Consider the following 27187-nt stretch of genomic DNA (forward strand, 5'->3'; position numbering starts at 1 on the left):
TGAGTTGCGTGCCTTCCATATGAACCACATGATCCAGGGAAAGTTCCTTAAGGTCTCCTCTCGTCCTCCTAACTCCTTAGCTCTCCAAAAGAGGTAGTCTAGGTTCGTAAACAGGGACCGTGAAGGGAAGACGTTCGGTATAATAGGAATTTGCGAAAGCGACCAGGCTTGAAACGCAGGGGGACACTCGAAAAGGACGTGGTTAATGGTCTCTTCAAATGTTCCACACTTGGGACACGTACGATCCGTGCCTAGATGTCGAACAGCTAAACGTTGGCAAGTTGCCAGGCAACCCGAGGCGGATTGCCAGATGAAATGTTTAATTTTTCTTGAGGTTGGAATCTTCCACGATTGCGCCTGGAGTGCCGTAACACTAGGTCCCTGAAAAGGGAGGTCGCAATCTCCTCTGCGGCATGCTTGCGCAGCCAGATAACCTGTCTTAACGGTGTAATTCCCAGACTTGGTATGAGACCAGATAAATAAATCTCTCGAGAATGACGAACTCGGATGCAGGCCTAGGATGGCGGGGACATCTTCTGGTAAGACAAGATCTTGCAATTTGTCTACCTTCCAACGTTTTGACACGGGATCGATGAGGTCATTTACGAAGAGGTTAGGATCTGGATTGGCGAGCCTACTCTTGGCTGGGCGAGCCGGTATGGACGGAATCCATGGATCAGACCAAACTCGTGTATCAAATCCTGAGCCAATATTTTTCCTCAACCCTGATAGAAGGAGAGGTCTAGCCGCCAGCATGCTGCGCCATCCATAAGAGGGTAGGTAAGACGGTTTGACAGACAACGGGCTGGAGTACTTGAAATAACGTCCTCTCAAGACTCGAGCCAACAAAGAGTCTGGGAAACGAACCAGTCTCCAAAGCTGCTTGGCGAGAAGCGCTAGGTTAAAATCTTCAAACACTTTGAACCCCAATCCTCCCTCCGAAAGTGGCGAGCATAGTTTGTCCCAAGCAATCCAATGAAGTCCCTTACTTTCTTGTTTATTGCTCCACCAGAAATTAGAAATAGCACTACTCAGCTTCGATCGTATATTCTTTGGTAGAAGGAAACACGACATAACGTACGTCGGCAAGGCCTGAGCCACTGACTTTATGAGGATCTCTTTGCCTCCCTTTGAAAGGAATTTAGCTGACCAAGTATTAATTCGGCTTTTAAGCCGGTCTTGTACAAAGGCAAAGACCGTAGCTTTGGAACCATGAATCTTTTCTGGGAGGCCTAAGTAGGTACCCATCCCTCCTTCTTGATGAATACCCAAGACTCTCTTAGTATCTGCTTTTGTCTGGGGTTGAACTTTGCTTCCAAACATTACAGAAGATTTAGCAAAATTTATCTGTTGTCCCGAAGCCTCGCCATATTGGCGGAGAATGGTAATGATTTCTTCACTTTGTTGACAGTCTGCCTTACAAAAGAAAAGGCTATCATCTGCGAATAGAAGGTGGGATACTGGAGGGCTAGCCAGGGAAAGGCGTAAACCTTGTATTTTGCCCATCCATTCTGCCTGCTTAATCCTGGCAATGAGAGCTTCAGTACAAAGGATAAAGAGGAAAGGCGATAGCGGGTCTCCCTGTCTAATACCTCGTGAGGGGACAATACTTCCTTTCGCCTCACCATTAATGAGGACTTGGTAAGAGACTGTCTCAATGCAAGCCATGCACATCTGAACCCATAGAGGTGAAAACCCGAGCTTCTTCATTAGCGCTCTCAGGAAAGGCCATTCCACACGATCATAGGCCTTGCTCATATCAGTCTTTATTGCCATAAACTTCTTTCGACATGAGGAGTTTGAACGAAGAGCATGAAAGTTTTCCTGAGCTATGAGAATGTTGTCAGTGATTAATCTTCTCGCCACAAAAGCGGATTGGGTTTCAGAGATCACCTTCGGAAGTAACCTCTTAAGCCTGTTAGACAAAACTTTAGAGATTATCTTATAGCCCACATTACATAGACTTATAGGCCGGAAACCCGACATTTCCTTTGGCCTGCCCGCTTTTGGTACTAGACAAATATTGGTCATGTTTAGTCTCGGGTCCAAGGTACCTGAATCGAAGAAGGACCGGACGGTAGCCAATAGGTCTGCACTTATCAAGGGCCAGAACCTTTGGTAGAAGAGGGCTGTCATCCCATCTGGCCCTGGAGCCTTCGTGGGATTCATCTCAAAGACAGCCTTTTTAACTTCTTCTAGTGAGACTTCCCTTGTTAGAGAGGAGTTCATATCATTTGTAACAATCTCGGGAACATCCCGGAGTATTTGGAATTCTTCGTCGTGGGCACTGGCTGTGAAGAGATTGTTAAAATACTCAACTGCTACTCGCTCGATACCCTCCTCCGACTCAATCCAACTGCCATCATGGTCTTGTAGTCCGATGATCCTGTTTATAGCCCTTCTTTGTTTCGTGGAAGCGTGGAAATATTTGGTGTTCTCATCACCCTCATCCAGCCAGTTAGCTCTACTCTTTTGTTTCCAGAAGATTTCTTCTTCTCTGAAAGCATCACAAAGCTTGTACTTGAGTTGCAAGATATCTTCAGGCTCACGATCCTCGTCTAATTGAGCTTCGTCTAGCTCTTTTGTCAGCTTTTCATAAGCTGAGCTGAATTGGAGTTTGCAGCATCGGTCTTCCTCCAATTTGAGATCGCTCGTCTACAGGATTGGATCTTTTTAACCAGGTCAGGCTCATTTGGAATTGGGACTCCCCATCCTAATTGGATGGCTTCTTCGAGCCCCTCCTTTCCCAGCCATCTCTTATCGAATTGAAAGCGCCTACTCAGCTTCTTCTCTTTCGATAAAATATTTGCCAGGATGGGGCGATGATCAGAACCCCAAAGACGTAAATACTCCACATTAGTGTGGGAAAAGATGGTGTGCCAATCTTCGTTACCAAGGGCTCTGTCAAGTCTGCATTTGATTAGACCATTCCGCCTTCTTCCTACCCAAGAAAACGAGTTGCCCTTAAACGGGAAATCGATCAAACCACAGTTGTGAATCATAGTTCTAAAGGGTAGAAAAGAGTTTTCTGATCTCTTCTTGCCCCCTTGTTTCTCATGATGGCCTGTTAACTCGTTAAAATCCCCAATCAAGAACCAAGGACCCTCTCGTACCACACCAATACGGGTAAGTCGTTCCCAAACAATTTCTCGGCACTTAACGACCGGATCTCCATAAACAAAAGACAAAAACACTTTGTTTCCATCAATAACAGTTTCTACATCAATCAAGCGATCATTAGAAGAGATAATAGTAGTAGGATAGTCATTAGAATAGAATAAAGCCAAACCTCCACTACACCCATCGGGTTCGACTGTAAAAAGATTATCATATCCTAATTCAAATTGTCTTTCTTCTAACTCGACTCGTACATTTTTAGTTTCAGAAAGGAACAAAAAACCTGGGAGGAATTTTCTGCGCATCTCCCTTAGCCTCTGAATTGCCAAGTATGTTCCAACTCCTTGACAATTCCAGGCGAGAATCCTCATATCTTCTTACTGGGTGGGTTCTGGGACCCCACCAAACCTGATCGAGACTTGGACTTCTTGTTAATTGCTGATGGAAACACCCCAGAGCGGGGGAGAGAAGAAGATGGTTTCCCATTCCGAGAACGAGCTGTCTGACTTTTCGCTTCAGCTCTCTTCTTCGGAGAGCCCGCATTAAGGATATTCATTTTCTTAGAAGCCATACCTAGCAGCTCGGTGGGGCCTTTATTCGTTTGAGACTTCGCTTCTGCTCGTCTTCTGCGGTGAGAAGCTTTTGACCCTGAAGCCTTTGGGTATTCAATTCGTTCCTTCGCAGGTCTGCGAGTGGGAGAAGGTGCAGCTTTGCTGTTAAGTGATAAAGAGGAGGGTGAGAGAGGTTGCTTCCTGCGGGATACTGGCTGGATCTGTTCTGAAACTGTGTGCTCCCCACTAACTTGCGCATCCTCCTCCTGCAGATTGTCTTCTAGCAGATCATCATTGTCTAATTCCTCCTGTTGCATAGTTAATTCCGTAATTAACTAAGTTTGTTGAATAATTAACGATTAATACGACACAGGCTTTCAGGAGATCGAGATAAAGTGTACAGTAAGCATGTGAATAAGGTTGATTGCACGAGGGGAATATTATTACTTCATTTTTGGTTGTCATTTTCCTTATTTTAATTTCCACAAAAAGCTCATCATTGCTTTTAAAAAATATGATTTATAAAGTTACTTTATTTAGTTGACAAAAACAAATTTGTTTATTTATTCTTCAGCAACTATTGATCTTTGTATTAAATTGTTTATATTTTATAACTTATTTAAGTTTTGGATTTAATTATCTTTTATTAAACGCGATTTCTACGTGAATATTATACACCATATCTTAATTCAATTGGTGTTTACTAAAACTGAATTTGTATAATCAAATAAAAACTTAACTTATATGTTTTTGTTAAGAACACAAAAATTAATAAATAAGAAATATTTATTTATTTGTAAAAATTTAATCAATAGAAAACAAAGACTAAATAATTCAAAAAATCATAATAAACTAAACAAACATAAATTAAACATTGAAATCTGAAAAAAAATCTTATATTGTGGAAGCAGAAAAAAAAAGAGGCTAAAATATCCTATAATTTATGATAGAGGGAATATGGTTTAACTTTAAAAAAAATTTATTCACGTTATAAATCATAAACATCGGACACATTTTATATTTTGTTATTACAATGTTAGCTGCAGTAATTAATTATAAACAATACTAGGATAAGTAAAGAAATTAAAAATTCGATAAAAGTATTATCAAAAATTGTGGTCCAATAGTATATGTGGATACTTTTACTTTTAGATGTATGTAGAGACTAGAGACTAGAGACTTTCCTAGGGATTTATAGGTGTATATAAATAGTGATTTAGACATGATTAATTTGTGGAGAGGTTGAACCTAAGTTAAATGATACTAGCATATAGAAGAATTTAAATGGTTAATAATAGATTCGTAGTATCAAAGGCTTAAAAATTTAATTAGAAATTTGCTTGGAATCTACTTTTCGTGAAAGATTCCAGCCAAGCATACACTTGGGTCTCTGTACGGACACTCCAAAACATAATAATCATTTAAGCAATTACGATCATTATTCTATCTCTTCTAGTATTAATAATAGAGTTACTCTCTTACTTTCTTGTTTGTTTGTTTAATGTTAAGCATTTATCGAATATTGGAGTTACATAAATACAACCTCTTTCAGACCATTAGAAACGAAAAATAATTGATGATGACAAAATGAAAAAAATAATACTATGGAAACTTATTGTATAGAAGAAATAAAATGATGAGTATATATAAATAAGTAGAGAAGCTATTAAATCAGTATAGACCCCTCACCTACGCTCTATAACTCTTTGACTCCTCTCTCTCCTGCTTTGCTCCGCCGTGAGAGAGAAACAAATGGGGAATTGTCAAGCGGCGGAGGCGGCAACGACGGTGATACAACAACCAGACGGTAAATCGGTTAGATTTTACTGTACAGTAAACGCGAGCGAAGTGATTAAGTCTCATCCCGGTCACCACGTGGCTCTCCTCCTCTCCTCCGCCGTACCTCACGGTGGCTCTCTCCGCGTCACTCGTATAAAGCTTCTGCGTCCTTCTGATAACCTCTTGCTCGGCCATGTCTATAGACTCATCTCCTCAGAAGGTATATAAATTAATCACACGGAACATGTTTCAACTTTGAAGTCAGGAAAGAACAGAACCCTAATTTTTAGGGCTTTCTTCAATTTGTTTCTTCTGCTTCACGTTTGATTACAATCATCATAGATGTAGTGTATGAAATCTACAAATCAGGATCAAAAGCCACAGTTTTAGGGTTCTAAACAGTTTTTCTCCTTCACTTATTGATTATGTTTCTTTGTTCTATTAATAGAGGTGATGAAAGGAATAAGAGCCAAGAAATCTGGAAAGATGAAGAAGATTCATGGAGAGTTTTCTGTTGCAGAAGAAGAGATTAACTCACTAACCCTAAGATCTGAATCTGCTTCTGACAAAGACACCCAGGTATATTATTACATACTACAATTTTCTCTGTATCAGATTGAAGTTTTAGTTCTCAGATTGAGACAATTAGAGTGTTACAAAGAATAACAGAGTTAGAGGTTTTGATTAACAGAGAAAGATACATGAAAAGCAGAGAGGGATGATGAACACAGGAGGAGCAACCAATAAAGTTAGAGCTTGGCAGCCTTCTCTTCAAAGCATCTCAGAATCTACAAGCTAAAACACTTCGATCGTTTTTTTTTTTTTTTTACTGTTGACTTTTTTTTTTTTTGATCATTTGATTTGTCTTTGTGTTGTTGTTTTTCCCAATCAAATTTGTAAAGGAAGAAAACCCATTTGATTGTGGTTGAAGAAGAAGAAACTTTTGTCATTTTGTAACTTAATAATAATAACTGAAGAAGATCCAAAGGATTTCTTTTTTCTTTCTAGATTTTCTTTCACGTTTTCAAAAATAGTTGTGTCATTGATCAAGTTTACAACTTTTGACGTTATTGATAAAATTGTACATGTTAACCAAAGACACTAGCTTGTCAACGTTTTGTGGTTTATTCAACTCTATTTTTTTGTTGTTTGTTTTTATTATTCATGTACCTTATCAATCATTACAAACATGCCATAAAATCCGAAGAAGAAAAGGAAAAATTGTTGTAATTAACAACAATACACACCTAACCAAACCATAGTATTTTCTTTTTGGGTTACAAGAAAAGTTGTTCATGACACATAAACATATCTTTGTATGAAGAAGAGAGAATCATTTTACATAGCTATCACTCACAAGATTACAAGTTTACAAATTGCATACAAGGCATATCATCAAATCTTTTCAGAACAGTAAAAAAAAGGTAAAAGTATAGTATATTATTTCCATATTTAGCCTCTTAAATACGACATCGTTTACCTTACACGTGCACACTCACCGACTTACAGAAGAACCCACACGTACGTTGAGGGTAATTAAGTCATTTTCGCATCGAACGGAATTGTCTGAGCGGAGAAGAGGAGTTTCCGTTATCCCTTTATATATCTTTCTTTGATTTTTATTAAATTATCAAAAAGAAAAAATAAATAAAAATAAAATAAAAATCTTCACGTTTCTTCTTTCTCTCTCGAGTCTCAAGCCACCAAATCTGAATTAGGGTTTTTGAGAATCTTCATCTTTTGATTTCAATTTTTAATCACCCACTGTGTAATTCACTCGTCAGGATTCATCTGTGAAATCATGATTTCAGATTCGATCACCAACGCTTCTGCTACTTCAGCTCCGAGAGATTCCGGGAAGAAGAAGAGGGTAACGTTATCTCTTCCTTCTTTCCTTAATCAATCTCATACCTTTCTCTCAAATTGATTTGGTTTTGTTATTGCATTGTGTGTTGCAGAACAATAAGTCGGCTAAGATGAAGCAGAACAAGCTTGGTCTCCGTCGTGAGCAATGGCTTTCTCAAGGTAAAAACTTCATCTCTTTCCTTTAAATGTTTCAATTGTGTGTTTTTTTGCCTGATTCGTTAGGTTAGATTTGGTATATGTATTGATGATTATGGGTTTTGGATTTTACTATTAGCTGCGGTGAGCAATAAGGAAGGTAAAGAGGAGAGGAGTGTTAATCGATGTGAAAAGCCTGATCAGAGAGATAACCAACCAGTGGTGCGTAGAGAAGATGGTAATAACGGTGGGAATAATCTTCATCATGAGAGTTTTATGGAGTCGCCTTCGAATAGCTCTGTTGGTGGTACAGATTCGAGCACTAACTTCAGTGGGAGAAGTAGCAGGAGTAGTAGTAGTAGCAGTGGCTTTTGCTCTGGTCATGTGACAGAAGAGGAAAATGTAGATGATGATGATGATGATGATGATGGGTGTGTGGATGATTGGGAAGCTGTTGCTGATGCGTTAGCGGCTGAGGAAGAGATTGAGAAAGAGAGTCGTCTCCATGAGTCTGCCAAAGAGCAAGAGAGTGTTGGACAATCAGCTTCTAATGTGTGTGATTCGATAAGGGATGCATCAGATGTCGTGTGTGTTAAAGATCCAGAGCAGGATTGCTTGAGAGTGGCTTCAAGGAAGCAAGAGAGTAATAGAGCTTGGAGGCCAGATGATGACCTTCGCCCTCAGGGGTTACCTAATTTGGCGAAGCAGCTTAGTTTTCCGGAGTTAGACAAGCGTTTTAGCTCTGTGGCGATTCCGTCTTCATGTCCCATATGCTATGAAGACTTGGACTTGACGGATTCAAATTTCCTGCCTTGTCCTTGCGGGTTCAGGCTCTGTCTGTTCTGCCACAAGACGATTTGCGATGGAGATGGGCGTTGTCCAGGCTGCAGGAAACCTTATGAACGGAATGCGGTCAAGGCTGAGACTAGTATTCAAGGTGGTGGTCTAACAATTCGGCTGGCTCGTTCGTCGAGCATGTTTTGCAAGTTTTAAAAGGAGAGGTGCGGTTTTCGCAAAACCATGTTGTCTTTTGGAACTCGAGAACTTGAGCTTTGTTTTCTATGTCATCGATGGTTCTAAGTCTGAAACACTGTGGTGATGATGTAGAGTGTGATGTGTGAATACATAAAGGTGGTACAGAAAATTCAAATACATTTAGATAGTTTCAATAATGATGCTATGTTCTCTTTTCGAATTCCATATCTATAGTATCTTAAGGTGTTTGGTCTGCGTTTGTTCCTTGTCAAACATTATTGAAGGTTTAAGAGTTATTTTGTTGCTATGGTAAATCTTCTTGGCAAGTTACTCATCATCACTAAAACTTGTTTTTTTAGAATCACCATTCACCAGAGGTCAGCTCTCATTACTTTTTGGACTCTATCTTCTGAGTTAATTTCGCTGTAACTCAACTTCTGATAAGCTATATATATTTGGCCAACAAAATCATTTTATTCATACATAAAGTGAGGCTTCTTATTAGCAGCTTCCATTGAACCAGCTTACAAATCTCTTGTAAGGAAAAAAACTATGATCTCTCTGATGAATATTATATAATATAGCTTTGCTCATCTCTATGCCATTTACATTACTACTATATGAATAAATCCGCTGAATTCAATCAGCAAAAAAAGCCGTAGGGGCTGGAAAATTGTATAGGTCATTAAACTTTGAGAGAATCATCAGTGTTAGGCTCAAGTGCATGAAGTCTTGAAGCTTCTCTGTATATAAAAAGCTTTTTCTAAGATCCAGTCATGGAATTTGCATCGGAGAGCTCAGATCTTCGCGCGTTTGAGCTGTGAGTGAACAGGGTAGGCGTTCTCTGTTTCTAGCTCTCTCTTCTGAGTACTCTTTGTGAAAGATAAATCTTCAACTTTCATTAGAGAATCTCTTAATCTTTCTACATCCGAGAGTTTTACTGGCTTCAGTAAGAAATCTTCAGCTCCTTCTTCAAGACATCTGAATGACAAAAAAAATCACAAGAAAAATGAATTTGAGTAAACTCCAATTTCAATAAAGTTGCTGATAGCTTTGGATCAATAAGTTTTTCGTTGTGTATGTAGCAAATAATCATAAAATGGCCAGGTCATAAAGTGAGTTGGCCATTGTGTGGGCACAAAACATATTCCTCTAATTGTATGCAAAGTGAAAAAAGCATGTGAGGTGGCTTTCACAATACCCTACCAAAGATTAGGCAAGCAAGATCATGTATTATTATTTTATTGTAATATCACATCACCAGAAATAGAATCAAATCTCATTGCTGGTTAGAAACATCTTTATACACAAAATCATCTTGGGACCTACCAAAGATCACCAAATCTTAACTTTTGATTAATTATGCAATAACCACCAAAAATGGTTTAAAGAAATCAACTTTCAACCATATGAGGAGGATCTTAACTTTGTGATCTAATCCTTTTTTAGATCTAGCAAGAATTCCAAGCAAAGAAATTCACCAAATTTACTATAGTTTGACTAATAAAACCATTAAGATATTGTATGATGAATTATACCTATCAATACGAGGCAAAATGTTCTCGGAGGACATAATCACCACCGGTACTTGTCTAAAAGCTGAGGATTCCTGTGGAAAATAACCAAAAAAGGATTAGATAAACATAATATTCAAACTTTTAACTCAAAAATTCGATTGACTAATTGAATCAATGGAAATTATATGCTTTTTTGCTTACTTTGATCTTCTTCAATAGTTCATATCCAGTCATACCGGGCATTGAGTAATCCGTCATAATTAAGTTAACCTTCAAATCCTGAAAATAAACAAAGCAAAATCACCATTAACAAATTGCTTGAGAGCTACGGCAAAAGTTCATATTATCTTGGAGATAATTATTTACCTCAAAACCAACGGATTTTTCCTCAACACCCAAACCAAGATATTGGAGAGCTCTTGTTGCACTGTCAACAACAGTAACTGGATAACAAAAACAGAGGTTTTAGTCAGATAAACCTGTCCGAATTGAGAGATTGAATATTCAAAAGATGAGTTCTTGAAGATATGATATGATAGTAATTACCTTTACAAGAAGAGACTCTGAGCAAACGCTCAATGAATTTCCGATCAACGTGACTGTCGTCGACGGCGAGAACATGAAGAAGATCCGGTGATCCAAACTTTGAAGGATCGTTGGGAATCTCCATCTTCCTCGGTAGCAAAACTTCAGCCATTGATCAAAGAATGAGAAATGTTGGAATTAAAAACTGGAGAAAGATATGATGTGAAACAATGGTGGTGGTTGGGCCATATATATAAGTAGAAAGAAAGAAACAAAAATAAAAGAGGGAAAAATTATGAATGAAATCGAGAGATTTTGCATATCTTTAAGATTTTGTCAATTGCTTTCATAATCTTTATTTTATTTTTCTTTATAAATAATAGTTCGGTGGCTTTTTATTTATAAATAAGTTTAAACTTAAAACCGACATAAAGTCAAACCAATCGGTTCAAGTTTAGTTAAAATGGAGAACAAACCAGAAAATTTGGAATGGGCAGGCTGCGTGATTCAACCGATATCGTTTTATCCGGTTCGGTATGTGTTTTTTAGCCAGATTAATTGGTTTACCAAAGTGTGGAAATCATTCATGAGCAAGTAAATTTTTATTCCTACGTTGTTTATATATCACATTAGGTTTTTCTTTCTTCTCTTCATCCAACTTGTTTTTTTAAATATATGACAATTCTCTTCTAACTTGAAGAGGATTAATCTTCTTTGAATCTCATAACAATGGAAGCAGCTATTAATAAAAGTATCCGAGCTAGCTATACAAGTGTATGCATGCTCTCATTGTAACCTAAGTTTGGTTTTCACAATAACAAGTAAAGTAAAGTTGTCAAAAAATTTCTCTAAATCTACAAATACTTGGTCGTTGTCTTGATGGATTTGCTTCCAATGCGTTCTGGCCTAAAGTTAGAGAAAGTCAAAACGCAAGCTGAATGCCTGAAATCGAATGTTTGCTTTTATTTTAATTTTGAAACATAAAGTATGGTGTTGTTATATGTTGCATAGCCCAATTTCAAAGCATAAAGATTATTTTCCTCAGGGAATGGCTCTGATAGCAAGAGTGTAGCAACCAGGAGCAAACTCCTCTTGTAAAAAATAGCGAGAACGTGCAATCAGCGAATTATACGCATACATAAAAATACAAGGAGCCAATATGTCTAGAAAATTTTGATAGCTAACTAAAGCCACATATTCCAATCTTACCATCTATAATCTATCAGAGAATAATGATTGGACACATTAATGGAACGAAAAGAAAAGTGGATCGTTAAAGATTCAGTAAAGAGAGCGACTAATATAACAATTGGTAACCAACTAGCCGGCTAGCTTCTACTTTATGTCCATATATCACAAGAGATTATGCTGCCAACAATCTTAATATCAATAGCTAGTAATCATGAATACAGTTTTTAGATTCAAATAAACCTTTTTTCTTTGTGTTTTCTCTTCATGATACTGATTTGGGTTGAGTATATCAACTTACATAAAATATATATAGCACAGAGATTACACTGCCAACAATCTTAATATCAATAGCTAGAATCATGAACATATCCACTAATTATCCCACTTTAATTTCTAAAAACAACTCTTTAATTATACAAATTAGTCGTAGTTGTCTTATTGAAATATTAATTATATAGAAACAAAAAAATAAATCATTAGCCATCCAGTTTGTTACAAAAAAAAAAAAAAAACCGTTAAAACTTCTTCTTCTTTATCGTCTCGCTCTTTTTCATTTCTTCGATAACTGTTTCCTAGATTTTTCGTCTCTGTTTCTCACCCAGTTCGCGATCTCTCGATCGGAAAAGATTCTTGCTGAGTTTTTCATTTTTCGTCTCTGTTTCTCGTCCAGTTCGCGATCTCCAGTGATGTGAAACACTAGTGGTATTCTTCAACGCCTCTCTGTTTCTTGCTCAATTTTGACACTTGTTTGTTTCTGTAGCAGAATCTTTCTCCTATTTGGTCGCGTTGGTGTTTTTTGTAGAAGACGAGTTTGTTTCCAATTTGGTGCATCCGATTATGATGATATCACGCAAAGAGCTCGGATTCATCTGTTTTCTGATTGCTTCTGTTGCGAATTTATCCATTGAAGGTATGTTGATGCTTTGATTTCATTAGAGATATTGATTTTGGTTTGTTTGATGCTTCTTCTAGTAGATTTACATAAGTGTGTTACAGTCATTCACATAAGTAGTTTATTTCCAATTATGATTGATATCACAAAAAAGGTTGGATTCATCTAGTAGAAATATATATAAATTTAATTTGTAACATATTGTGGTAAGACATATTAGAGTTGTGGTCTTTGGGTAATAAGATAACTAATGATGTTTAAAAACATTTTATATCAAAATAAGCAAACAATAAGAAAAATATAAGCAAAACATAAAATTAATAATACATTGATTATTTCGGTGCCACGATTTCTAAATTAATTTCTCTTTTTTTTTTCTTTTTTTTTCTGTTTTGTAGTTGTTGAACCAATCTTGACCCAATGGTTAATTACATATGTGTATATATATATATACGTAGATAAATTAAACATTGGTGAATGAGCCATGATGAACCTGGGAAAACAAAACCTGATATGATTTGAGTTTTTGAGCTCTAATGTTTTTTTTAACTATGTTCTCAATTTTTTTTTTGCCCAAAAAAAAAATATGTTCTAGTTTTTTTTTTTTTTTAACGGCTAAATGTTGTAAACTAAAAACCAAACGTAAAACTTAGTTAAAACTTTGAAATTGAGACCATAGCTAACAAAACAAAACTACTAAATCTGAATCTTCAATTAGTAAAACAGTAAAACCTCTTTAATTACCACCTTTTCATTCACCAAAAAAATAACAAATTAATTACTAAGGCCCGGCCCGGCTAATATGATTCGGCCCATAAGAGACAAGTTTTTATACTCCATAGTTAACGGTTTACTCAGTGAACCGGAGGGAGACAGAGAGATGAGGCCGGAGATAGTTCTGTTCGGCGACTCCATAACGGCTCAGTCGTTTAGATCCGGCGGTTGGGGATCTGCTCTTGCCGACGCTTACTCTCGCAAGGCTGATGTTGTAGTTCGTGGCTATGGCGGCTACAACACCCGATGGGCTCTCTTCTTACTTCATCACATTTTCCCTCTCGTCAGTACTCTTTACCTCTCGAATCTACAAATGTTGATTTGAAATTTGATCTACACACGAGTCCAATTTTGTTCATGATCTGATGTGGCTATGATTATGATTGAGTTTGAATCTGATAGATCTTGAGTTATTTGCTTAGGGCTCTTCGTCTCCTCCTGTTGCTACGACGATATTCTTCGGTGCAAACGATGCAGCTCTTAAAGGAAGAACCAGTGATAGACAACATGTGCCGGTGGAAGAGTACAGAGATAATGTCAGAAAGATTGTTCAGCATTTGAAGGTTTTGATATGATCCTCTCACTTGCATTGAAATGTCTTCCTTTAAAAACTAATGACTCTGTTTTGCAGAAATGTTCACCTACCATGCTAATCGTGCTTATAACCCCACCACCAATTGATGAAGCTGGACGTCAAAGTTATGCAGAGTAGGCTTTATTCTTTGCACTTAAAACATTTAGCTCCATACATCTCATAAACGAGCCAATGATTTTGTTGTTACATCAGATCAATCTATGGTGAGAAAGCTATGAAAGAGCCTGAGAGAACAAACCAAACAACGGGAATATATGCACAACATTGTGTTGCATTGGCCGAGGAACTTGGTCTGCGATGTGTCAACTTATGGTCTAAGATGCAGGAAACCAATGATTGGCAGAAAAAGTACCTAAGGTCTGTATCTAAATCTGATCCCAAAATGTTTTTCAGAAACATTAATCTCCTCAATCATGTATGTTTGTTGTTTATAAATGATTCTTGCTGGCTATAAGCAGTGATGGGTTACATCTCACGCCTGAAGGCAATGGAGTAGTTTTTGATCAAGTCTCGAGAGTTTTTAGAGAAGCTTGGCTCTCTCCTGAAGAAATGCCATTTGATTTCCCTCATCATTCACAGATCGACGGCGAAAACCCATCGAAAGCTTTCGAAGAACGTTGCTTATAAGATCGATCGATTGATCGATCGATCATCCCAAATTCATGAGTTTTGATTTAAATTCATGAACACGTTTCAATGTTGTCATTTAGAAAACTCTCCATGTGAATAAATATCTAAAAAGTGCATCATCACTAACTAGAGATCTTCTTCTAGAGGAATGAACTTTTATGATGTACTTACTATATGTTCTGACTTGTGAGTTATGTATACCTGCAATCTTCCTTGCTTATATTTCAATCTGAAAGTTTTTAATCTTCTTTTCAATGTCAAATATTCATTTCAGTCAAAATACTCGCATAATTTGATTGCTTCTCTACTACTGCTAGTAGTTGATGACGGCAAGAAAAAATTAAAGGGCCTTATACAGAAAAGTTAAGAGCCCAGTAGAGTTTAATTTGGGATGTAAGGAAATAAATTGAACCAGAGCAATTGGGCCTTAACCAAACTTGCCCAATCTCATTAAGATCTATCAAACCAGTTGGTTATGATCAATGAATATGACCGTACCAACGACCTGAGAGATCAATTAAAAAATTAGACCAGACCGAAAACCTAGCTTTTGTTTTGTGATAGAGAAAAAGAGACCACGAAGGACAGTTTACGTCAAATATTCCTCAAGTCAACGACTCTGTTTTTTGCTCTCTCTTCTTGATCACATCCATGGATAACATTTGGAATTCTTTGATCTCATAGTAGCAGCAATGAAAGAAGATTTTGCAATATATCGTGCATCTACATTCATCTGAAAATTTTGGAGTCGAAAAATTGAGTTATTCCATAGTTTTTGTAATCAGCTTTGACGTCACGTCATATAGAACTATATAAGTTACCAAAAGTAAATGGGGCACTACGTTTGACAAAAAAAAGAACAAGTAAATGGGCACTACTTATATATCAAGAAACATTACACCTCAACCACACGAACACACACAAAACGAAATATCTCTCTGAATACCCTAGTCAAGATTACTAATTAAGATTACTCTCGTAATTAGCCATCAATTACGAAAGTAAAACTGGCTAAGCAAACAAACCCATATATAATTTTAATTGCTTCTCTACTACTACTACTAGTTGATGACGACAAGAGAAAAAAGTTCCGATTAACTTATCAAACCAAGGAGTTTGTTTTAGTGGACGATCCATAGCCATTCATCAAACCATTCCACGACGAACCTAAACCATTGATATAACCACCACTGCCGTATCCACCACCGTCAGATTTTCCTACGCTTCCACTACCACCACCATTTGAGTAGCCTTGATCTTGCTGCCAATCAAGCGATAACAACTTCGCATTTGGCTTCACATCCATTATTGTTGCTACCCTTTGATGATCTTCTTGATGATTATAATGATGATTATCATAATTAGATAGCATAAGTCTTTGGCATGCCGATATATCCATGAGACCACCACCATTTCCATTGCCTCCCGGGGAAATCCCATTAAATCCACCATTGTTGTTGTTGTTATTAAGACCTAACCCGTGATTCAGACCCATGTGATGACTACTATGATGACGATGATCTCCGTTACTTCCATGATCAACCATGACCAGGTTGTCATTGTTCACTCCCATGAGATCAAACTTACTGTCCAAGAAATCAATAGGTCTAGGGCTCTGCGAAAGCAAACCCCCATACTTGCTCTCCAAGAAACCAACGTTACCATGCTCCGGAGTTGAGTAAGACCCAATCATCCCACCAAAATGTGAAAACCCTAGAGGGGAATTTTGGTAGTTTTGGTAATTTTGATGAGAATGTGCTAAAGCCATAAGATCAGTGGTATTAGTGGTAACGATGTTGGATGTTTTTTTGCCGGAAGAAGTGGATGGGGAGGAATTAGAGGAAGATGGTTTCTTGTTTTTACGGCATCCACCACCGACCGGAATATTCCTTAGAGTGCCGCCTTTGGTCCAGTAACGGCGACAAGTCTTGCAGAAGTAACGAGGCTGAGAGAGGCTATAGTTATTGTAGTAACAGAACTTAGTGTGTGTTGACTCGCAACGAGGACACTTTTGAGGATGGTCGTGAGGTGGACGCAGCCTCCTTCCACCGTCCATCAGCGCCGCAGCGGCTACAGCCACGGCCGAGGCTTGTGGTCTAGTGCCACAAGCAGCTAGTATGTCGGCTGCTGATGGAGAAGTCGTTGAAGAGTCTAACATGCTTCCTCCTGATGACTCAGCTTCCTAACATTACAATTTACAAAACCACCATATAAAACTGTGGAATTTCTACACAATCAAAGTTATTGTATGATAATATGCATCACCATGCACGCCAAAAACGATGGTTCAAGATGAGTATTAAGATCTAAATTGTTACAATCCTGATTTTTTGTTTTTGATTTTGCACTTACATGGGACAAAACAAAAGGTAAGTCACATATCTAAAATGGAAAATGTTTTCAAATTTTAAGTACGTGTTAAACACAAACAGATCTTCCATTCGTACTTGACATTTTACTTTTTACATTAATTAAAAAAGGAATTTTGATTGAAATGTTTGAAGTCTTATGTTCATTTTTAGAAAAGAAGAAACACAAATACAAACAATGGAGGTCTAAGTGAAAAATACCTGGAGCCAATCAGAATCCATGCAAACTTGAAGAGAAGTGAGACCCATTTGGTGGTTTGTTTACTTTGGGGGAGAGTGAGATTTTTAAGACAAGTTTCTGAATAAAATCTAGAGAGAGAATTGGAGAAGAGAGAAATATGAGATGATGAGGCAAGGAAGAGTTTGGGGTTGGGATGTGAATAAGAAGGAAGCAAGAAGAGGACCCTTCTTCTCCTCGGGATTGCTGTCTCCACTCAAAGCTACTTACTTCTACTACTTAACTTAACTTATTATTAGTTCACACTTAATTATTTTGTTTTTACTTTTTTTGTTCCAAGTTTATAATATTAGAAATAATTTCGTCAAAAATGGTTATTGTATCTATATGAAATTCAATTATTGATTATGATCGTGGATAACTCTGGTGATCCTTATTTTGAAACCACGTACTTTATAGAAATAAAATTCCTTGATATGAAATTATGAAGACATAATTAATTCATCAATTTTTTTTATTTATTTTGGTTAAAGTAATTAATCAATATGTTCTGTTTCCAGTTACAAAGAAAAAGATCTTTCAAAATTTTGATTTTTGAAAAGTTAATACGCCTCGCTTTGGTGTGATCATGATCAAAGTTAAAACTTTAATTTCGAGTTATTTTTGGTATTTTAAATGTCTATAAGTGTATAAAGATGGACCGTATATACGGTCGGATGTTGGCGGAGGAAAAAGAAAGCGTCGGTGGTTCCAAAATCCACATTCTTTGGTGGGTCTACGTCAACTTGACCAATCGTCTTTATCAATCTAACGGTTAAGATCAAAGCCATGGGACCTAAATGGACAATGTGAGCCGTCAGATGAGTTCAGAAATAGCGGCTTGATCGTCACACAACAGAGACAAAAGTGAGAGAGAATAATCTTTTTTCCAAGTTTTGTCTCTCTGTGTTTTTGAGACTTACGATAAAAGAAGGACGAGTTTTGATAACTTAGGTGGGCCTGTTAATGGGCTCCACTCGCTCGCTCCTCTCAAGCAAAGTATCTATTCTCTTGCCACCTGTCACTTTCCTACTTCTACCATGTGGTAATATGATTCAAGTTTTTTTTTTTTTTTTGACTTCTTGAATCATTAGTTAATTATTTGAAGAGTTCAACTACTTTTGATGTTTTCTTATTATTAATTTCCACAGTAAAAGTTAAAGAGTTTGATCGATGAAAAAGAAGAACAAGAAACAAGAGTTTGAGGGCTGTGATAGTGTTTTTATCAACTGAAAAATTAAGGTTTTCAATGTATAATTTTTTATTTAAACAAACTAATTAATTTTATTAAGTTCAATGTATAGTAAAAAAAGGTTCAATTGTATAGTTAATTTTCAACTCTAAAAATGTTATTTCATGATTGTATAATATGTATAGTAGTTTTGGTAGACGCAATAATATTTTAACATAACAAAACCGACGATTAGTTAAGCTTATTGTCTTTTTCCAACTGATTCAGTTATGGTACTACGTATCTACGTTCTTATCATTAGTGAAATCATTTTTATTTGCGTACATGAAATTTATATTAGTACTATTTTGTTAAGTTGATCTTGTTTTTTCGTGTGTGTGTGTTAGTTAAATCATCATGTTGCACTTGTAAATTTGAAAGATATTCATCGGACGGTAGGATAATTAATAGTAAAAGTTTCGGATTGGATTGGATTGGATTGGATTGGATTGTAGGATTGGTCATCAAAAAGAGAAAATACTACGGGACTAAAATATTTTGATTGAGCTGATAGTGGGATTTCAAATGGAAATTCCGCCGGAGGCACCTGCTGCCATTGTAATGCGACACATGCTATGGACTATATATAATTAAATATTGAAAAGTGGAGGTCAAGTAAGATCTATGCAATATTGTAGTTTCTTACTTTTGAATCTGACGTTCAATTTCAAATTTTATTGATGATTAAAGATCACGATTCGTCAAAATTTCAAATTACATTGATTTAATCTATATGTATTACAATCAAATTTGGTAGTATTACTAGAAATGTTATATTTAATATCAAACCTCAGATTGAAACGAATACAAACCTCATTATACCGATTATACAATACGGTTAAAATGATATTAATACAAATTGTATAATCAACTAATTTTACCATACAATATGAATTAATGATCCGAAATTTATAGGGAAAGCTTCGTAACTCTATGAGACAAGTGGGAAACTGAAGATTGTAAGGATCTAGGGAGAATACTTCATAGTTGGTTCACATGAATTTTTCAAAAATAGAACTTATAAAAAGAAGAAAGGAAAGAGGAATAAAAGGGCATCGAAAATGGTGTGAGAGAGAATAAAATAAATCACCCAAGATAAGCTAAGCGCCTAAGCGTGACGGAGACAATTTCTTTGGCACATATATGGCTTTGATTGGTGAACACACATAAAGTATTACAAGCGATACAGCTTTTATTTTTACCAATCATAAAAACTTTATCAAAAGCGTTACTAAAAGTTTTACTCTCAGCATTTTTGTATAGCTTTTTTCGTACAGTTCTTTCGTACAGTTTTGCACTATTCCGGTAAAGCTAACAGCTCCAGCTAACAGTTAAAAAACTTGTACAGTTTTTGATTACCAATCAGACCCTATATCTCTATTTAGTGAGACCCACTTTTAAAGTTAAACTAGAGTATAATATGTCCCGCGTATCTTTGTTCCATTGCATTTATTTGTCATTACATCATCATAACATTCGTATATAACATAAGTCCAATACTACAATATTGTGATATAGAACTTTTGGAAAATGAAGTATATGTACAATGGAGTTTATGTAAGTTTATAGGAATTCTTAAGGAGTATATATGTAAATTTGTACAAACTCGAGAATTGAGTACTAAAGGAAGCATAACAGAAAACAAAATGGTTTCAACTTCCTAGCAACTTGGTTTTAACGAAACCGAAATAAACCAAAGGCAATGATCATCCTTTATTGGGATCACCACTTAACCAGCACATTAATGAACTTAAACCAGGTCTAATTGAGATCACAAACCAACAATAGTATTATATTTACATTTTTTTTGTTGTCTATGTATTCCTTCTTGAATGTTCTCACTTCAACACCATGATTCTAATACGTGTATAATATACGAAAATTTTGATATGTATAGAATATGCTTCAACTCAACCATATATATATATACGGATTTTGAATATTTCTACCCTACATTTATCAGTGAAAATATGGAATGGATTACATATGCTTTTATAAAGGTTGAGATACCTATTTTGGTTAAATTTCAAGATGTCAAACCTTATGCTTATCCAACGAAATTTGAAATAATATTCGACAAGAAAAGTATTTTAATAAGTTGTATTATTCCTTTTTAGTATAATTGTAGAACATATTCCTCTATTCTTTTGTGGGTCGTACCTCTATATTTTCAAATCATGAAGTATGGACCTAATTTTTTTTTGTTAATGAATGGACCTAATTGTTTGAAGATATTAAAAATCTATACGGTGGACAATTTATATAGTTAGAATAATAATTTATTAACTTCGGTTTGAGTATATAACTATATATATATATATATATACTAAAACCTGTTTTCATTCAATTTTGATATTAGTTTATTTGAATTTACAAATAAATCGGTTTACAAGTAAAAGTATTGGAAAAATCATTGCCAGTTACACGAACTATATATCAACACATCACCACACATGCAGACTATTTTAATGTTTTGCTAACTACACGAACTATTGGTATTACATACGGACATCCCCGAACTATCATCGGTTATGTGTGCAACACCATAACCATCATTTCCAAATAATATAAATGTCTTGTTAACTACACGAAGTATTTCTTTTTTTGTCAACTACACGAAGTATTTTCATCAAAAAATTTTTAAAACTAATAAGTTAAATAAAACTATATAATATATCAATGTAAATTATATATGTACATTATAACTATTCTAACTTTAAAATTTTAATGTAATAAAGACTAAACTAGTTCCATAAAAAATATATGTGTTCATTAAAAATTTGTTAATTAACTTAAACCTATAATGAACATGTATAATTTAATTAAGTGACACTTTTAAAATTTTAGTTAAATTAATTTCATATAAAACTTATGTGTGCATTAAAAATTAGTTAATTAATTTAACTTAAAATTATAAGGGATACTGCATATGTAGAATTTAAACTTTAAAAGTTATAATGCATATATATAATTAACAATAGTGTATTATTTACTTTTAGTTATTTTTTCATTTTGTAATTTAGTTTTAAAAAAATGATGGAAATATTTCGTATAGTTAACAATACATTTATATTATCAGGAAATGATGGTTGTGGTATATATAATTTACATTGATATATTATATAGTTTTATTTAACTTATAGTGATGTATAATTTAACTAAGTGACTATTTTAAATTTTTAACAATTTAATATAATAAATATTAAATTAGTTAAATTAATTTAACTTAAAAGTATAATGCATTAAAAGTTATAATATATATATAATTTATAATAGTGTAATATTTACTTTTTAGTTATTTTTTATTTTTTAATTACTTTTAAAAAAAAAAATTGATAGAAAATATTTCGTGTAGTTGACAAAAACAAGAAATATTTCGTGTAGTTAACAAGACATTTATATTATCTGAAAATGATGGTTATGGTGTTGCACACATAACCGATGATAGTTCGGGGATGTCCGTATGTAATACCAATAGTTCGTGTAGTTAGCAAGACATTAAATTAGTCTGCATGTGTGGTGATGTGTTGGCGTATAATTCGTGTAGCTGGCAATGATTTTTCCAAAAGTATTCGCCAAATAGAAAAGCATACTGGCCGAAAAAACTCTGCAACTCCATTTAGTTAATAAGCGTTAAGTGTATGTTACAACTTACAAAAATTAAAATATATATTCTTAGCTAAAAGATAACAACTCAAAAACTTCATTTGCAAGTCACAACTGTTCACCGTTGTCTGTTTCTTCTTCGGCATTATCTTCATGTGTTTCAGTTGTTGGCAGAGGCGGTAACAAATCCTTCACAAGCTCTAATATCCCATCTGTGTTGATTTTTCGATCATCCGGTGTCTCTATGATCTACAAGAGAGTCACAAACAACAAATGTTATAAACAAGAAGATGAGAAATAAAATGCAGTGATAGAAATGTTGATGACATTTGGTAGTGTTATAAGATGGAAACAACACACAAAAAAAAAAACACAAACCGGTAACAATTCGACAATAGAAGAAGGCCGGAGATTGATGATATTGAGAATCTCAGCTTTGGCGACTTTGAAATCTTTGCACTTGTCTGCGAATTTGGTAACGCTCTCTCGTGTTTGAGTAGAAGCAGCAGTCTCCACCAAATAATCATAGACCTATAAAGATCATTCCAATTAGCAAAAGCACTCTAAGACTAAATCAGAAGATAAATATTGCAGGCAAAAGAACCTTGTATTCTGATCTAGCAATTGGAGCAATAACTCTTGTAGTATCTTTTGATGCACCCCTTGAGTTTAAGAAGTCAAGCACTTCGAAATTGGTAAGTGCTCCTGCGTTTGCCTTCACTCTGCAAATACCCAACACCAAATTTTTGACTACAAAAACAGAGAAGGAATCGAACAACAACATAATGGAAGATGGATTTATGAGATAGGCATACATTTTCATCTCTTAGGTTGAGCAGAGAGACTTTAACCACCAGAAGCTTTTTCTTCAACCAAACGAAATCGTTTAACAATATGGGAAGAGAACACAAACGATGCTCCAATATCAGAGGAGTTTTTGCTCCTGAAAATTCAATGGGAACATCAACATCAAGAACCAGATGATTCTTGTTCCCACAAATCAAGAATTCAATGGGAACATCAACATCAATAACGAGTACAAATCAAGATTATAATGAAAAATCGTCACTTTCAGTACTTAGACCATCTCCAATGACTATTTCAGACTAATTCAAGGGAAGAAACTAACATACCTCTCTTCTTTGACGGAAAGGATTAGAAGAGCTCCTTCGAGGTATGTATGATTCAGGCGGAGATGGAGACCACGATTTGCTCTACACGGTGGCGGCGAAGGAATAAAGTGAAACGGCGTCGTTATTTGCAAAACTAAAACCCTAGGCTAGTAGTGTTAAAACGGGCTACCCGGCCCGTTGAGGGCCTAACCCGTTTAGACCCGAGCCCATTTAGGCCCGTCTCACTTTTACCTGTTTTTTTTTTTTTTTTTTTTAGATGTAATCTGGTTTTAAAATTGATAAACTAAAATGTTAAGGCTAAAAACTTACATGAATATATCTCTAAAACATTAAACAATATTAAAAAAAAAAATTAAACAAGTGTTCATAAAACACCATGAATCAATGCACACAAACCATCCTACAAATCAATGCACACAAACCAAATCAATCACATGAATAAACCAACAGATAATATTCACATAAAGGGAGGTCTGAACTCAAATTCACTGGACTTTCTATGTAGGGGAAGGTTCTGGCTGAAAGTGAAAGAAAGTGGGCATATTATCAATGGCATGAATAGAACATAATACATATCAGATTTTGTAAAACCTGGACCTTATCTATCGATAAACAAGATAGACAATATGAAGAAGAAACGACAAAGAGCAAAGAGGATATAAATAAACTATTCAGCACCAAGAGAACATGATAAAAAAGGTTTATTCCAAAGAACAATCTGAACGGACACAAATGCAAACCAATGCAGAGTATAGTAACACAAAGAATCAGAATATTGGCCAAAGTCCCTAACGTAAGCAAACAAATCATAGTTTTTTAATCACTTGTAATGGATTAAGAAACAGAAATCATCGTATTCAGCAGTTTCAAAGTCCAATGTTCACCAGCACCATAAAGAAGATAACTAACATAACATTCCTCTACTCCTAACCCAATTAAATGAAGAAAAACAAGTCACTGAAGAGAAACTGTACACATAAGAGAAAGAAAAAAAACAAGCCAAATAATCCTACAAAGTATAATGAAAGAAGACACAGGAACTTGCAAAAGAATTGTTACCACGAAAAAAAAAACTTACAAAAGAAGACACATATATCTGCTTGAATATTTGCAGAGAGAAACCAAACATATCACATGATTAAAGAATATCTATACTAACGTTGAAGTACTAATCCATCTCATATCTATACAAACGTTCATGATACTAATCTCATTTCTATACTAACAATGGACTATATTTTACACAGATATCTTCTTCCTTCATATCTATACTAATCTCTAAAGTAAGCCAATTTTGCTCACAAACCCAAAAAACCCAAAATTCTGCTAAAATAACAAAGTTCACAAGAAGAAACGGATCCACAACAATCAATCTAATTTTGTCCAAAAAGAGAAAGATGCAAAGTGTGTTCTCCAAATGCTTCTCTATGATCACAGATTACAACAACTCTTAAACCAGTGACAAAACAAACACTAAACAAAAAAACCCAAATCGAATCCGAACGCACAAGTGATAAGAGAGAAGTAGTAAGTACCTGAATATAAGGAGTGAGAAGAGAAAGTTGCAATGCCCAAACGTAACTAAGCTACAATTCTTCTTCTTCAAGCTCTGATTAGAAACCCTCTTAAAATTCAAACTCACCGCAGATTCCACCAGAAAACTCAACTCAAGGAACACAACAACAAACCCATGTCAATTGTAGACATCAATCTCACCGGTTCAATCTCACCACTAACCTCACTCACTTCCCTCACGAACCTCACAGCTTTAAAGCTTCTTTTTTTATCACAAAACAAGAGATATAATCTCAAGTTTTCTGAAGAACCCAGAAGAAAGTCGTGAATTTGGCAGAAGGGTAACAACAATTGAAGAAAATTGAGAAGAAGCTATGGGAGCTGTTTCAATTTCAGATTATCAAAAACACACTCTCGTTGAGATCTTGGAGAGAGACGACCTAGTGCAACTCTAAACTATAAACGGGCCTGTACTTTTGAAGTCCGCGTAAAAATAAATTAAATAAACAATATTATGCAATACCCGTTTAGGCCCGCGGGCTTCAGGCCCGTTTTAACATCCCTGCAGCCTAGGCCATAAAAAAACTTAAGCTGGGCCTGTTTATGCCATAAAAAACATTATGTGTTATTGCTTCTACGGTCTTCTTTAGCTTCGTGGGCTTCAAAACCTAAATAAATGTCCCAATAGATATTATAACTTCCAAACGCTTAGATCATTTTTGTGGTGGCGTTTGCATTTACACTTTGCAAAAATTAACATAATTTTCGAAACTATGATTAAAAAAAAAAAAACTTCAAATGTAACATAAACAAAAAGTTTGAAATCTTTTTAAGAAGTAACTTCATAAATAACTAAGATGAAATAAATGATTTTGAGCATAAATTTATGTTTAAAATATATATATTTCAAAATTTTGTATTTTTAAGAAGAGTCTTATTACCTTTTTGAAAATCAATTTTTATATATTGTATGCGGCGTCTCGATGAACGACTTATATACCAATAGAAACCTAACTCTTATTTCTTAAGAAGAAAGAATAATTCAGTTTTAAGCAAATTAAAGGAATTAGGACACATGATTCTTGCTTTGGAGAAAAAATGTACTTGAAACATGTAAGCTAAGCTAACTAACTGCCTTTTTTAAAAAACCCCAATTTGGCAAGGCTCCTCTCATTTCCTTTAAAGCTCCTCATGCTTTCCACCCTTTCTTAAATCTCAATTTACATTTACTTATATTTTCGTACACATTTCTACAAAAAAATTTGGTTTGTTATATAAAGATCATCTTTTTGTTTTGTTTCAACATTTTTTCTTTCTTTTGTGTGTGTGTTTCTTCCCCTATTTTGCTGTCTTGCAAGAAATTTTGTAAACCCATGACAGGTACCAATCTCTTTCCCTTATTTTGTTTTCATTTGAAATTCTTGAGTTAGTACATTTTTCTTAATTATGGTTCCATTGAGAAACAAATGTGTTTGTTACTTTGAGCGTTATTTACTCAAATGCATCTTAGAACTAGTTAGTGCGATCCAATTTTTACAAAATAATATACAAAAAAAGTAACAATAACAATTACCAAAATACCGTCATATCTCTTTTTCTCTTATATATCGCTGTAACTACGCTAATTTATTGAGTGAGATTGATAAAGACAAATTATTACTGTTTATGTGAAATGTTTAAAAAATATATTTTTTTTTGTTTTTTTTTTTAATTCTGTGGTGCATGTTTTTAAGGGTTAAAAAGTTTAAAGTGAAAGAAAACTTGTGAGTTTGTTCATTAGATAATAGAGACAAAAGATGAAAAATTCTTAGAACTATGTGACTGTGTAGTGGAATTGAAAATGGAATGTAGTAGAAGAAATAGTAGTAACGTGAAGAGAACAGCAGTTTTGTTGCAAACGCGTTTACTTAGCGGCCAAGACGCGTCGCTGTCGTCTCTTGCACGCTCTTTTGGCTTCGTTTGCGACAGCTGTCTCTATGTCACACATGAATCCTCTTCTTAACCTACGTGACCGACCTGTAGCCTCACCTGTTTTTATTCTTAGCCAATATATATAACTACATTTTTTTCCTAAGAAATATAACTACATATAGCTAAACATTTCTAATTTTTGGAAACTCATTTTGGTGTTCAAAAGAAAAATTTAGTAACAAGTAAACCATAGTTAATCAGACATTTCCAAGTTGAAATTAAAATTAGGAATATGACAGCATTTCTCCTTTATGACAAATGTAAGAAAAATCCAAAAAATGAAGAAAAAAAAGACTACCGACAGAATTTGTTCCCCCACAACTCCCAAATCTTATTTTTTCCTTGTCTTTCGCTAATGCTACAATCAATTTGATTTAATTGGGAAAAAGTTTTCTTTAACAAAGCCATGAAAGCCGCTATTTGTTAGATTCTTAAAATAGATGCAAGAGATTTTATTAATTGACTCGATGATGTATGATACACATATTTGGTGAATGTAATAGTCATTATATGTCACATTTAAATTATCAATTTCTTTTTAAAAGTATATGCGTAAATAGCATTGGCTGTTGTATGACGAGACAACAGTCTTGCAACA

At 35.1% G+C, this 27187-nt stretch overlaps 6 protein-coding genes across 8 annotated transcripts; 3 read left to right on the forward strand and 3 right to left on the reverse strand.

The window, feature by feature from the left end:
- Positions 1-5246: 5246 nt before the first annotated feature.
- Positions 5247-6437, forward strand: LOC9302594. Its single transcript, XM_021034650.1, has 3 exons — positions 5247-5667; positions 5896-6026; positions 6139-6437. Exons 1-3 carry the CDS (start codon positions 5421-5423, stop codon positions 6244-6246), a joined length of 486 nt encoding a protein of 161 aa, XP_020890309.1. The 5' UTR covers positions 5247-5420; the 3' UTR covers positions 6247-6437.
- A 631-nt stretch (positions 6438-7068) lies between these two features.
- Positions 7069-8737, forward strand: LOC9300901. The gene is made up of 3 exons (XM_021034630.1): positions 7069-7317; positions 7406-7472; positions 7588-8737. Exons 1-3 carry the CDS (start codon positions 7249-7251, stop codon positions 8439-8441), a joined length of 990 nt encoding a protein of 329 aa, XP_020890289.1. The 5' UTR covers positions 7069-7248; the 3' UTR covers positions 8442-8737.
- Positions 8738-8896: 159 nt separating this feature from the next.
- Positions 8897-10733, reverse strand: LOC9300902 (two-component response regulator ARR6). Its single transcript, XM_021034637.1, has 5 exons — positions 10487-10733; positions 10307-10383; positions 10142-10219; positions 9962-10032; positions 8897-9404 (listed from the first exon to the last, which is right to left on the reverse strand). Exons 1-5 carry the CDS (start codon positions 10635-10637, stop codon positions 9221-9223), a joined length of 561 nt encoding a protein of 186 aa, XP_020890296.1. The 5' UTR covers positions 10638-10733; the 3' UTR covers positions 8897-9220.
- Positions 10734-13338: 2605 nt separating this feature from the next.
- LOC9302595 (GDSL esterase/lipase At5g62930) lies at positions 13339-14795 on the forward strand. 2 transcript variants are annotated; one of them, XM_021014773.1, is made up of 5 exons: positions 13339-13605; positions 13745-13885; positions 13954-14030; positions 14110-14274; positions 14376-14795. In XM_021014773.1, exons 1-5 carry the CDS (start codon positions 13351-13353, stop codon positions 14542-14544), a joined length of 807 nt encoding a protein of 268 aa, XP_020870432.1. In that variant the 5' UTR covers positions 13339-13350; the 3' UTR covers positions 14545-14795. The 2 variants fall into 2 exon arrangements, with proteins under 2 accessions (XP_020870432.1, XP_020870439.1); XM_021014780.1 differs by having other exon boundaries at positions 13397-13605; positions 13745-13858.
- A 609-nt stretch (positions 14796-15404) lies between these two features.
- Positions 15405-17423, reverse strand: LOC9300903 (dof zinc finger protein DOF5.6). The gene is made up of 2 exons (XM_002866477.2): positions 17118-17423; positions 15405-16729 (listed from the first exon to the last, which is right to left on the reverse strand). Exons 1-2 carry the CDS (start codon positions 17163-17165, stop codon positions 15650-15652), a joined length of 1128 nt encoding a protein of 375 aa, XP_002866523.1. The 5' UTR covers positions 17166-17423; the 3' UTR covers positions 15405-15649.
- A 4534-nt stretch (positions 17424-21957) lies between these two features.
- LOC9302596 lies at positions 21958-25292 on the reverse strand. 2 transcript variants are annotated; one of them, XM_021016214.1, is made up of 6 exons: positions 24639-25292; positions 23104-23184; positions 22786-22913; positions 22575-22692; positions 22349-22501; positions 21958-22219 (listed from the first exon to the last, which is right to left on the reverse strand). In XM_021016214.1, exons 3-6 carry the CDS (start codon positions 22791-22793, stop codon positions 22079-22081), a joined length of 420 nt encoding a protein of 139 aa, XP_020871873.1. In that variant the 5' UTR covers positions 22794-22913; positions 23104-23184; positions 24639-25292; the 3' UTR covers positions 21958-22078. The 2 variants fall into 2 exon arrangements, with proteins under 2 accessions (XP_020871873.1, XP_020871874.1); XM_021016215.1 differs by having other exon boundaries at positions 23104-23334.
- Positions 25293-27187: the final 1895 nt, after the last annotated feature.

Source organism: Arabidopsis lyrata (assembly GCF_000004255.2).
Source record: "Arabidopsis lyrata subsp. lyrata unplaced genomic scaffold ARALYscaffold_8, whole genome shotgun sequence".
Lineage (NCBI taxonomy): Eukaryota > Viridiplantae > Streptophyta > Magnoliopsida > Brassicales > Brassicaceae > Arabidopsis > Arabidopsis lyrata.

Coding starts and splice junctions, on each gene's coding strand:
- LOC9300903 (XM_002866477.2), bottom strand. CDS start 17,165: ATGGGTCTCACTTCTCTTCAAGTTTGCATGGATTCTGATTGGCTCCAG. Junction 16,730..17,117: donor TGGATTCTGATTGGCTCCAG/GTATTTTTCACT, acceptor TTGTAATGTTAG/GAAGCTGAGTCATCAGGAGG.
- LOC9300901 (XM_021034630.1), top strand. CDS start 7,249: ATGATTTCAGATTCGATCACCAACGCTTCTGCTACTTCAGCTCCGAGA. Junction 7,318..7,405: donor ATTCCGGGAAGAAGAAGAGG/GTAACGTTATCT, acceptor TGTGTGTTGCAG/AACAATAAGTCGGCTAAGAT. Junction 7,473..7,587: donor TGAGCAATGGCTTTCTCAAG/GTAAAAACTTCA, acceptor TTTTACTATTAG/CTGCGGTGAGCAATAAGGAA.
- LOC9300902 (XM_021034637.1), bottom strand. CDS start 10,637: ATGGCTGAAGTTTTGCTACCGAGGAAGATGGAGATTCCCAACGATCCT. Junction 10,220..10,306: donor AAAAATCCGTTGGTTTTGAG/GTAAATAATTAT, acceptor GTTTATTTTCAG/GATTTGAAGGTTAACTTAAT. Junction 10,033..10,141: donor AACTATTGAAGAAGATCAAA/GTAAGCAAAAAA, acceptor TATTTTCCACAG/GAATCCTCAGCTTTTAGACA.
- LOC9302596 (XM_021016214.1), bottom strand. Junction 22,502..22,574: donor TTGCTAGATCAGAATACAAG/GTTCTTTTGCCT, acceptor TGATCTTTATAG/GTCTATGATTATTTGGTGGA. Junction 22,220..22,348: donor CTATTGTCGAATTGTTACCG/GTTTGTGTTTTT, acceptor ACTCTCTTGTAG/ATCATAGAGACACCGGATGA.
- LOC9302594 (XM_021034650.1), top strand. CDS start 5,421: ATGGGGAATTGTCAAGCGGCGGAGGCGGCAACGACGGTGATACAACAA. Junction 5,668..5,895: donor TAGACTCATCTCCTCAGAAG/GTATATAAATTA, acceptor TTCTATTAATAG/AGGTGATGAAAGGAATAAGA. Junction 6,027..6,138: donor CTTCTGACAAAGACACCCAG/GTATATTATTAC, acceptor TTTGATTAACAG/AGAAAGATACATGAAAAGCA.
- LOC9302595 (XM_021014773.1), top strand. CDS start 13,351: ATGATTCGGCCCATAAGAGACAAGTTTTTATACTCCATAGTTAACGGT. Junction 13,606..13,744: donor TTCATCACATTTTCCCTCTC/GTCAGTACTCTT, acceptor TTATTTGCTTAG/GGCTCTTCGTCTCCTCCTGT. Junction 14,275..14,375: donor TGGCAGAAAAAGTACCTAAG/GTCTGTATCTAA, acceptor GGCTATAAGCAG/TGATGGGTTACATCTCACGC.